Here is a 12,485-nt window from a genome sequence, read left to right as displayed (position 1 = left end):
GCTGGCTGTGGGCAGAAGACTGGGGGAAGCATGTGGCCCCGGGGCAAATGGTCACCTGATTCTGTGGAGGTGTGGGCAGCCACTTCCCTGAGTGCCGGAGAAGGGTGAAAGGAGGCAGCCAGGCCTGTGTGACACATGTGGCAGGGAGGAAATGCCTGTTCTGGCAACTTTGGGTCACTGTGTGATTGCATAAATATCAGCAATATTTGAAACAAATCCAAAATTTGTGGTTCTTACTATGCCTCTGATCTCACTCCCCAAGCTCCAGATGCCAAACTTCTCTCCCTACTCTTATCTCTGCACTTGCTGTTCCCTCTTCCTGGAGTGCCCTCCTATCCCCCATTCTCAGCCTGGTGAAATCCCATCCATATTTCAATTCGAGGCAAAGGTGCCACAACTTCCATGAAATACTCTTTGACACTCCCAGGCTCAATAGACCCTACACCCTCCTCTGATCTCATACAACACAAGGTACACACCTCCATTATGACCCCCACATGATGCATGCCACTCTACACTGCTATGGACTGAGTGTTGGTGTCTCCGCCAAATCCTAACCCCCAAGGTAATAGTATTAGGAGGTGGGACCCTTGTAAGGTGATGAGGTCATGAGGGCTGGCCCTTCATGACAGGATTAGTGCCTATAAAAGCCCCAGAGAGCTCCCTCATCCCTTCCACCATGTGCGGGCACAGTGAAAAGGCATCATCTATGAGGAAGAAGGCTCTCACCAGACACTAAATCTGCAGGCGCCCTGATCTTGGACTTCCTGGCCTCCAGAACTGTGAGAAGTAAATTTCTGTTGTTTATATGCCACCTAGTTTAGGATATTCTGTTATAGCAGTCTGAATGGACTAAGACATGTACTTACGTGAGCTACGTTTCAGCCATGGATGTGCCTTATTTACCTTTGACTCCACAGCACCCACAAGCAGGTGCTCAATGACCCCTGTGAACCATATGGATCACACATCAAACTCATCACTTTCTAACAGGAAGATCAATGAATAGAAACTATGCCAATAATGGCTTTACTTTGACCCTTCACTCCTTGGAAACAAGGAGGGAAGAAGTTCTGATGGTCTCCCAGAAGACTATTCTGGTTTAGTAACTACCAGCAAACAAGTCCCTCTGAGACTGTCCACTCTACATCAGTGCCCACCTACCCCCACCCCTCCCAGCCACGCAGACTAGGACCAGGAAAGAGACAAGAGGTCTCTGGGAACCTCTCTGGTTCTGCCTGAGACAAGAAGCAATTCTCTCCAAGCAGCATAAATCCCACAGGTTGATGTCATCACGGGTGTTGCCACAGACTCTTCTAGAAAGCAGGGGAAAGTTGCTTTACACTAGGGGTCTTCCTCTTGGTAACACAACTTCCTTAGTATGTTACCAAGACTTTGCCAAGTGCTCTATGGATGTTTGTTGAATGACACAAAATTTCCTGGTCACATTTTATTAGATATTCTTACCTCACCCTCAGAGCCTTCCTAATGGAAAAGAAGATGAAGTTGGCATTAATGCATTCATTTTACCTACGTGTACAGAGTCCCTCATTATCAGGAGCCCAGCAGCAAAGGCTTCAACAAGGAAATATCCAAGATGTATTTGAAGCATGGAAAGCATTTCCACAAGCTGAGAAGTGTGGAAGAGAAGTGTTCCAAGAGGCCTGAAAAGCAGAGTAAAGGCATGGAAATACGAAAGTAGTAAGTGTGTGCACAGGGTGCTGCCAGTCCTTGTCATACAGTCCCAACCAGGGAGGCAATGTCAGTCCTGGAATTAGCTCAGGTTCTCAAGCCAGGCATCCATGTACTGGCTGTGTAGCTTTGGGCAAAACCCTTAAATTCTATGGCCTACATCTTTGTTATCGGTAAAATAGAGATGATAATATCTTGCAGAGTTGTTCTAGGAATGCATAATGCACGTAAAGGATGTGGTTAAAAGTGCATAAAATAAATGAAAGATATTATCATTATTACATTATAAGCTTCTTGAAAACAGATTATTTCTTACTCTTACTTGTCCCCACTGAAGTACCTGCCACCTTGTTTTGCCCAAATTCAAAAGATACTAGGTATGTGCTGACTTAAATTTATCTCCTTGCCACTTCATTTCTATTACCGTTCCTTGGTTTCTGTTTTCCTCTTTAAAGAACTGTTCACTATCTTTTGTTAGCCTGATTAGATACTGAAGAGAGTCCATGGACACTGGATGCTTGAAACACAGATCCTATCGACCTTGTATTTACAGATTAGTTAAGGACTGCTTGAAAAATTCACAGTCAACTGTAATAAATAGTAAAGTAATAAAGTTCCCATAAAGAAGAAATTCTATGAGGTTCAGAGTCTTAATTTAAAAAATAGGTAGGATTTTAATAAGCAGAGAAGAGGGAAAGACAGAAGGCACTGCAGGTAGAGACTTTACTGAAGAAATCAATACAGGAAAGTGTGGGGCATATTCAAGAAACCATAGGTAATCTGGCCTGGTCAGTATGAACAAGAAATTGAAGACACAGCCTGAAAAGCAGTGTAAAGTCAGACTGAGAGACAGCTAAAGACCAAGATGAAGATTCAGTACTTATCTCATGAACAATGGACAGCCACAAGTGATGGGGCCTGGGATCACAGAGTTTGAGATCTGGAAGGTTCATATAGAGGGAGAGTTCACACCTCCTTAAAAGACTGGGAAACCGAAGCAAGGGAATTGAACTTGCTCAAGGTTACTCTGCTCATTATGGCAGAATTGGGATGAAAACCCCAGTTTCCTGATTACCAGTCAAGATCTGTAAGCTCCATACCAGGGAGATGACAACATATGGCACACACATACACCACTTCCTTTTCCCTCACCCAAGGCAGATATTTCTAATCGATTGGGGCTCCTTCCTGGTGGTGAAGGTCCAGCCTCACCATCCTCAACGCAGAGCTTCAGTATCTGCCGATAGTCGGCGCTGCCCCTAGAGGTGAAACCTATCAGACTTCAAGCCCTCACCTTGCTGCCTTAATACAAAAATGCTTGCTTTGAAATTCCCACAGAGAATAGCAGAAATGACTGAGGGAGGACTCAGTCACTTACAAGAGTCACTTGGTTGGTGCATCCCTCTGCGTAGGAGGTGAACTGTATCCATCATGGTCTTAGACATTCTGTCACCAGCCAATGAGAGGGGTTACCCAGGGCCACCTCTATCTGTTCTCTACGCCACCTTGTCTGCTCATGAAAATTACAACTGAGAAGCAGAAGGGGAAATCCCAGACTCGGAAATGACAGCCCAAGAGCATCAATAAGTAAACACATCGCTTAAGATGATGACAAGGAAAGGGGAAAGTGGGTGTGGGGAAAGAAAATAATGCATTAACCCACAGCACCATTAAATGAAACTAAGCACCATTCAATGTTTCCTTTTTAGTTTAGAAACCACTAACTAAAAATGAAGAAAAAAAATCAGGAAGTTCCCTCCTCAGTGTTAACAATAGAACAATCCAGTGTGCTGTTATAGGAGCAACTTCTTTTTAAAAAGAGAGGCACTGAATGTTCAGATCAGCCAGATCTTAACTGGTAGTTTGACTTGGGTGAACTTTGACATCTAAAAATAGAGTTGTGATGGAGATCAACTGTAATTAACTTCAGACTTATTTAAATTATGTATTCAACACTGAAAGGATATGCTGGCAAGAATGCTAACAACAAATGTGGGAATTTTGGATTCTCTTTCCTCTGTAGCCTCGAGGCTTGGTGAAATTCTCCCTGACTGTCTCTTCTAATTTGTCCCATCCTAACCAGTGATGAGCACCTACCTGCAAATATTTTGCAAAAAAACTTCTGGAGTATTTTAAGATCCTTCTCATTCAAAATCTGTACAACATACACAAAGTAAAATTATAATAAACTATTATAAACTCCCTACTTTAAACTGGTAGATCAAAATCTGAATGTAAAAATAGGCAAATGAAGATATTGTCATATAAACGGTTTTATTAATTTCCCCAAAGGACTCCCCATAGAATCCCCTTGGAAAAAAGAGTGCATGCAGTTTAGATGATTCAACTTAGAAAACTCTGACTGCTCTACAGTTTTTCAGGATTACACTTGTGACCCAAAGTGAAGTTCATCTACATTCAGTGGACTATGATGGTTTCAAATTGGGTGGAAAATGCCAGGAATAGAATTGTTCTATGAAAAATGAGGCATAAGAACAAAAGAAGTCGCATATTTTTAAAAGGTTGTTTTTTTTGTTCTTGGAGTTTTACCATAACATTAAAAAAACTGAGTTCCATTTTTTGAAAAGTAAAATCCTCCCCATGCCATATTTACAAAACTTAGTAATTGACTGATTAGATTAAAATAGAATTCTAAAAGAACTAAGCCAGCTCACAGAAAACACAAAATACGTCCATTAAAAATGGTTCACAAATATCTCCTTCAGTGATATTTATTTGTATGTTTGCTTCTTCATTATATCAATAATTAAGGTATTAATACAATTAATCTCTTTCCCTGCATGTGAGAGTATTTTTTACCATGTGTGGAAGGTTTAAAGCTCATTTCCAGGAAAAAAAAAAAAAAAGTTGTCATGAAATAAAAAGACAAGCATTCACCCTGAGAACCACAATTACTGCTTTCCTCATAGAAACGTCATCTGAATCTTTCACTTTTATTCCTTTTTTTTTTTTTCCAGAAGGAAAGTCAGTTCTGTATATTTTTCCAGACTACAAAGTATCTCACTTCAGGATTTTAGCATTTAAACTTGTACCCTTCTTTATCTAAGTTTGCTCTTAATTAATGTAAATAAGCATCAATGAGAAATTGCAATACTTTCTGAATATAATTGGCATTGGCATGGTATTCTATTTAGAGCCTATCCACCTGAACTCAGTTCTAGAAAGAAAAAAAAATGTGTTAAAAACTGAGAGGCCCATTCTGCTACCACCAAGACAAACTGCTGATGCCTTGAAGATGCTACTATTGGCTGAAGGATTTCATATAAACACAGTGTTGACATCACAGTCAGTAGTATACAGAGGGCAGCCACAGTTAAATGTGCAGCTCCCATAGACCTTTGAATTAAGGCAGGGTCTCTGACGATTGGCACTTTTAATTTTTACTCTCAACAATGCCAGAGAGATAGTTTTATTACAGACACAGTAGCACAGTCTCTGGTTGCTGGAGGTTTGCTATCTGCCTTCCAAAGCCTTTGGTGAGGACTGTGACGTGGCAGAAATAGATATATGTCCTATAGAGGCAGCCTACCTAGTTTCCATGCCTGTTTCTGTCACTCATAAGCTATATGACTTCCGGGCAAGTCTCTTAACTACAAAGAGAAATAAAAGAGTTACACAACCATAGGGTGGTTGTGAGAATTAAATGAGCTCTACAAATGCATCTGTGTATACAGCCCTCAGGACAATGCCTTGCACATGGTAAACACCATGGAAGTATCTCATATTCTTATTATGTTCCATATCTTATATGCATAGCATGAGATGTCTAGGTAATTAATGAAGATTACATCAAACTTTCTTCTGAAGTTGCCTCAGTGGATGGTGGCTCTCCTCTTGGCATAAATTTTGGGAGAAGAAAGGAGATTTTTATTTATTTGTTTACCTCTCAAACTAAAATTATGTTTGCCACTCAGCCCTCTAGTTTGCCACTAGCCCATCTAGCAGATGGGAAACTGTGAGGCCTCCTTTCCTCCTGCTGGACAAGTTCCTTCAGGACCTACTACCTGGCACTCTCTCCTACCCTTTCTCCCTCCTCTCCTGCCCAGCTTTGCCCTTTCCTTCACCCTTTAAGGAAAAGTGTGACTGTCACTAAGACTACAGAGTTCCCTAAACTGCCCCCATGTTCTAGAAGGCTTTCCCCCCATGGTCTGCCTGGTAGACTCCTTTTCATTTTCCAAAACTTGGCTAAGCTACCACTGAGACAGCCAGGTGGGAGGGGGTCCCCAGAGAATCTCTAACCAGCCTGCGCACTGGGGGAATGCACACTGGGGTGGAACCTTGGGAAGTTCACCCAGTTTGCATTGGGGAGGAGCCTGGCCCCTCCTCTTTCTGTGTGGAACCTGAGATTCCAAAGGCCAGGTGGGAAGCACTCTAGCAGGGACTCTGGCCTACTAACAGTCCCTGTTTCCCCCTTTTCTTCCTTTTCACCCAATAAAACCCTGTTTTAGTCACCAAATGGTCTGTGAGCCTGAATTTTTGTGGCCATGGGACAAAGAACCTCGTCTCTGACTGAACTAAGAAAAAGTACAGGAATAGGAACAACTCCAGTCTCCAACTCCCAGCGCGAGCGACACAGAAGACCGGTGATTTCTGCATTTTCAACTGAGGTACTGGGGTCATCTCACTAGGGAGTGCCGGACAATCGGTGCTGGTCAGCTGCTGCAGCCTGACCAGCGAGAGCTGAAGCAGGGCGAGGCATCGCCTCACCTGGAAGCGCAAGGGGGAAGGGGATCCGTTTTCCTAGCCAGGGGAACTGAGACACACAACACCTGGAAAATCGGGTAACTCCCACCCCAATACTGCGCTGTAAGCATACAGGCATTCCAGGAGAATATATCCCACACCTGGCCGGGAGGGTCCCACGCCCACGAAGCCTCCCTCACTGCTAACACAGCAGTCTGCCGCGATCTATCCGCAAGGCAGCAGCGAGGCTGGGGGAGGGGCGCCCGCCATTGCTGAGGCTTAAGTAGGTAAACAAAGCCGCTGGGAAGCTCGAACTGGGTGGAGCTCACAGCAGCTCAAGGAAGCCTGCCTGTCTCTGTAGTCTCCACCTCTGGGGACAGCGCACAGCTGAAGACCAACAGGGGAAGTAGCGGGAGCCGGTGCAGACGCGAACGACTCTGTCTGACAGCTTTGGGGAGAGCCGCGGATCTCCCAACGCGGAGGTTGAGATCTGAGAACGGACAGACTGCCTGCTCAGGTGTGTCCCTGACCCCTGAGTAGCCTAGCTGGGAGAAATCCCCCACTAGGGGCAGTCTGACACCCCACACCTCACAGGGTGGAGTACACCCCTGAGAGGACACTTCCAAAGGAAGAATCAGACAGGTACACTCGCTGTTCAGCAATATTCTATCTTCGGCAACCTCTGCTGCTGATACCCAGGCAAACAGGGTCTGGAGTGGACCTCAAGCAATCTCCAACAGACCAACAGAGAGTCCTTCTGACTGTCAGAAGGAAAACTATCAAACAGGAAGGACACCTACACCAAAACCCCATCAGTTCGTCACCACCATCAAAGACCAGAGACAGATAAAACCACAAAGATGGGGAAGAAGCAGGGCAGAAAAGCTGGAAATTCAAAAAATAAGAGCGCATCTCCCCCTGCAAAGGAGCGCAGCCCATCACCAGCAACGGATCAAAGCTGGTCGGAGAATGACTTGGACGAGAGGAGAGAAGAAGGCTTCAGTCCATCAAACTTATCAGAGCTAAAGGAGGAATTACGTACCCAGCGCAAAGAAACTAAAAATCTTGAAAAAAGAGTGGAAGAATTGACAGCTAGACTCATTAATGCAGAGAAGATCATAAACGAAATGACAGAGATGAAAACCATGACACGAGAAATACGTGACAAATGCACAAGCTTCAGTAACCGACTCGATCAACTGGAAGAAAGAGTATCAGCGATTGAAGATCAAATGAATGAAATGAAGCGAGAAGAGAAACCAAAAGAAAAAAGAAGAAAAAGAAATGAGCAAAGCCTGCAAGAAGTATGGGATTACGTAAAAAGACCAAATCTACGTCTGATTGGGGTGCCTGAAAGTGAAGGGGAAAATGGAACCAAGTTGGAAAACACTCTTCAGGATATCATCCAGGAGAACTTCCCCAACCTAGTAGGGCAGGCCAACATTCAAATTCAGGAAATACAGAGAACGCCACAAAGATACTCCTCCAGAAGAGCAACTCCAAGACACATAATTGCCAGATTCACCAAAGTTGAAATGAAGGAAAAAATCTTAAGGGCAGCCAGAGAGAAAGGTCGGGTCACCCACAAAGGGAAGCCCATCAGACTAACAGCAGATCTCTCGGCAGAAACTCTACAAGCCAGAAGAGAGTGGGGGCCAATATTCAACGTTCTTAAAGAAAAGAATTTTAAACCCAGAATTTCATATCCAGCCAAACTAAGTTTCATAAGTGAAGGAGAAATAAAATCCTTTACAGATAAGCAAATGCTTAGAGATTTTGTCACCACCAGGCCTGCCTTACAAGAGACCCTGAAGGAAGCCCTAAACATGGAAAGGAACAACCGGTACCAGCCATCGCAAAAACTTGGCAAAATGTAAAGACCATCGAGGCTAGGAAGAAACTGCATCAACTAACGAGCAAAATAACCAGTTAATATCATAATGGCAGGATCAAGTTCACACATAACAATATTAACCTTAAATGTTAATGGACTAAATGCTCCAATTAAAAGACACAGACTGGCAAACTGGATAAAGAGTCAAGACCCATCAGTCTGCTGTATTCAGGAGACCCATCTCACATGCAGAGACATACATAGGCTCAAAATAAAGGGATGGAGGAAGATCTACCAAGCAAATGGAGAACAAAAAAAAGCAGGGGTTGCAATCCTAGTCTCTGATAAAACAGACTTTAAACCATCAAAGATCAAAAGAGACAAAGAAGGCCATTACATAATGGTAAAGGGATCAATTCAACAGGAAGAGCTAACTCTCCTAAATATATATGCACCCAATACAGGAGCACCCAGATTCATAAAGCAAGTCCTTAGAGACTTACAAAGAGACTTAGACTCCCATACAATAATAATGGGAGACTTCAACACTCCGCTGTCAACATTAGACAGATCAACGAGACAGAAAGTTAACAAGGATATCCAGGAATTGAACTCATCTCTGCACCAAGCGGACCTAATAGACATCTATAGAACTCTCCACCCCAAATCAACAGAATATACATTCTTCTCAGCACCACATCGCACTTATTCCAAAATTGACCACATAATTGGAAGTAAAGTACTCCTCAGCAAATGTAAAAGAACAGAAATTATAACAAACTGTCTCTCAGACCACAGTGCAATCAAACTAGAACTCAGGACTAAGAAACTCAATCAAAACCGCTCAACTACATGGAAACTGAACAACCTGCTCCTGAATGACTACTGGGTACATAACGAAATGAAAGCGGAAATAAAGATGTTCTTTGAAACCAATGAGAACAAAGATACAACATACCAGAATCTCTGGGACACATTTAAAGCAGTGTGTAGAGGGAAATTTATAGCACTAAATGCCCACAAGAGAAAGCAGGAAAGATCTAAAATTGACACTCTAACATCACAATTAAAAGAACTAGAGAGGCAAGAGCAATCACATTCAAAAGCTAGCAGAAGGCAAGAAATAACTAAGATCAGAGCAGAACTGAAGGAGATAGAGACACAAAAAACCCTCCAAAAAATCAATGAATCCAGGAGTTGGTTTTTTGAAAAGATCAACAAAATTGACAGACCGCTAGCAAGGCTAATAAAGAAAAAAAGAGAGAGGAATCAAATAGATGCAATAAAAAATGATAAAGGGGATATCACCACTGACCCCACAGAAATACAAACTACCATCAGAGAATACTATAAACGCCTCTACGCAAATCAACTAGAAAATCTAGAAGAAATGGATAATTTCCTGGACACTTACACTCTCCCAAGGCTAAACCAGGAAGAAGTTGAATCCCTGAATAGACCAATAGCAGGCTCTGAAATTGAGGCAACAATTAATAGCCTACCCACCAAAAAAAGTCCAGGACCAGATGGATTCACAGCTGAATTCTACCAGAGGTACAAGGAGGAGCTGGTACCATTCCTTCTGAAACTATTCCAATCAATAGAAAAAGAGGGAATCCTCCCTAACTCATTTTATGAGGCCAACATCATCCTGATACCAAAGCCTGGCAGAGACACAACAAAAAAAGAGAATTTTAGACCAATATCCCTGATGAACATTGATGCAAAAATCCTCAATAAAATACTGGCAAACCGGATTCAGCAGCACATCAAAAAGCTTATCCACCATGATCAAGTGGGCTTCATCCCTGGGATGCAAGGCTGGTTCAACATTCGCAAATCAATAAACGTAATCCAGCATATAAACAGAACCAAAGACAAGAACCACATGATTGTCTCAATAGATGCAGAAAAGGCTTTTGACAAAATTCAACAGCCCTTCATGCTAAAAACGCTCAATAAATTCGGTATTGATGGAACGTACCTCAAAATAATAAGAGCTATTTATGACAAACCCACAGCTAATATCATACTGAAGGGGCAAAAACTGGAAAAATTCCCTTTGAAAACTGGCACAAGACAGGGATGCCCTCTCTCACCACTCCTATTCAACATAGTGTTGGAAGTTCTGGCTAGGGCAATCAGGCAAGAGAAAGAAATCAAGGGTATCCAGTTAGGAAAAGAAGAAGTCAAATTGTCCCTGTTTGCAGATGACATGATTGTATATTTAGAAAACCCCATCGTCTCAGCCCAAAATCTCCTTAAGCTGATAAGCAACTTCAGCAAAGTCTCAGGATACAAAATTAATGTGCAAAAATCACAAGCATTCTTATACACCAGCAACAGACAAGCAGAGAGCCAAATCAGGAATGAACTTCCATTCACAATTGCTTCAAAGAGAATAAAATACCTAGGAATCCAGCTTACAAGGGATGTAAAGGACCTCTTCAAGGAGAACTACAAACCACTGCTCAGTGAAATCAAAGAGGACACAAACAAATGGAAGAACATACCATGCTCATGGATAGGAAGAATCAATATCGTGAAAATGGCCATACTCCCCAAGGTTATTTATAGATTCAATGCCATCCCCATCAAGCTACCAATGACTTTCTTCACAGAATTGGAAAAAACTGCTTTAAAGTTCATATGGAACCAAAAAAGAGCCCGCATTGCCAAGACAATCCTAAGTCAAAAGGACAAAGCTGGAGGCGTCACGCTACCTGACTTCAAACTATACTACAAGGCTACAGTAACCAAAACAGCATGGTACTGGTACCAAAACAGAGATATAGACCAATGGAACAGAACAGAGTCCTCAGAAATAATACTGCACATCTACAGCCATCTGATCTTTGACAAACCTGAGAGAAACAAGAAATGGGGAAATGATTCCCTATTTAATAAATGGTGCTGGGAAAATTGGCTAGCCATAAGTAGAAAGCTGAAACTGGATCCTTTCCTTACCCCTTATACGAAGATTAATTCAAGATGGATTAGAGACTTAAATGTTAGACCTAATACCATAAAAACCCTAGAAGAAAATCTAGGTAGTACCATTCAGGACATAGGCATGGGCAAGGACTTCATGTCTAAAACACCAAAAGCAACGGCAGCAAAAGCCAAAATTGACAAATGGGATCTAATTAAACTAAAGAGCTTTTGCACAGCAAAAGAAACTACCATCAGAGTGAACAGGCAACCTACAGAATGGGAGAAAATTTTTGCAACCTACTCATCTGACAAAGGGCTAATATCCAGAATCTACAAAGAACTCAAACAAATATACGAGAAAAAAACAAACAACCCCATCAAAAAGTGGGGAAAGGATATGAACAGACATTTCTCAAAAGAAGATATTCATACAGCCAACAGACACATGAAAAAATGCTCATCATCACTGGCCATCAGAGAAATGCAAATCAAAACCACAATGAGATACCATCTCACACCAGTTAGAATGGCAATCATTAAGAAGTCAGGAAACAACAGGTGTTGGAGAGGATGTGGAGAAATAGGAACACTTTTACACTGTTGGTGGGATTGTAAACTAGTTCAACCATTATGGAAAACAGTATGGCAATTCCTCAAGGATCTAGAACTAGATGTACCATATGACCCAGCCATCCCACTACTGGGTATATACCCAAAGGATTATAAATTAGTCTACTACAAAGACACATGTACACGTATGTTTATTGCGGCACTATTCACAATAGCAAAGACTTGGAATCAACCCAAATGTCCATCTGTGACAGACTGGATTAAGAAAATGTGGCACATATACACCATGGAATACTATGCAGCCATAAAAAAGGATGAGTTTGCGTCCTTTGTAGGGACATGGATGCAGCTGGAAACCATCATTCTTAGCAAACTATCACAAGAAGAGAAAACCAAACACCGCATGTTCTCACTCATAGGTGGGAACTGAACAATGAGATCACTTGGACTCGGGAAGGGGAACATCACACACTGGGGTCTATCATGGGGAGGGGGGAGGGGGGAGGAGGGAGGGATTGCATTGGGGAGTTATACAAGATATAAATGATGAATTGATGGGTGCTGACGAGTTGATGGGTGCAGCACACCAACATGGCATAAGTATACATATGTAACAAACCTGCACGTTATGCACATGTACCCTAGAACTCAAAGTATAATAAAAAAATAAATAAATAAATAAATAAAAAATAAAAAAAATAAAAAAAAAAAAAAAAAGAAAAAGTACAGGCCGGACACGGTGTTTCACACC

At 42.2% G+C, this 12,485-nt stretch overlaps 1 protein-coding gene across 2 annotated transcripts in view; it reads right to left on the bottom strand.

Annotated features, from left to right (window-relative positions):
* The window catches only part of CHN2 (chimerin 2), a 328,566-nt gene that overhangs the window by 270,691 nt on the left and 45,390 nt on the right, over window positions 1-12,485 (bottom strand). The window contains exon 1 of one of the 2 annotated variants that reach the window (XM_030932394.1): window positions 3,071-3,093. The exons of the other annotated variant lie outside the window; for it this stretch is intronic. Within the exon in view, the coding sequence (XP_030788254.1) occupies window positions 3,071-3,092 (22 nt within the window). The 5' untranslated portion in view covers window position 3,093. Of the gene's footprint in view, window positions 1-3,070; window positions 3,094-12,485 lie in introns of those variants that run through there. 2 annotated transcript variants of the gene reach the window in all.

This window comes from Rhinopithecus roxellana, chromosome 6 (genome assembly GCF_007565055.1).
Source record: "Rhinopithecus roxellana isolate Shanxi Qingling chromosome 6, ASM756505v1, whole genome shotgun sequence".
Lineage (NCBI taxonomy): Eukaryota > Metazoa > Chordata > Mammalia > Primates > Cercopithecidae > Rhinopithecus > Rhinopithecus roxellana.
This window is presented reverse-complemented; position numbering and strand designations above follow the sequence as displayed.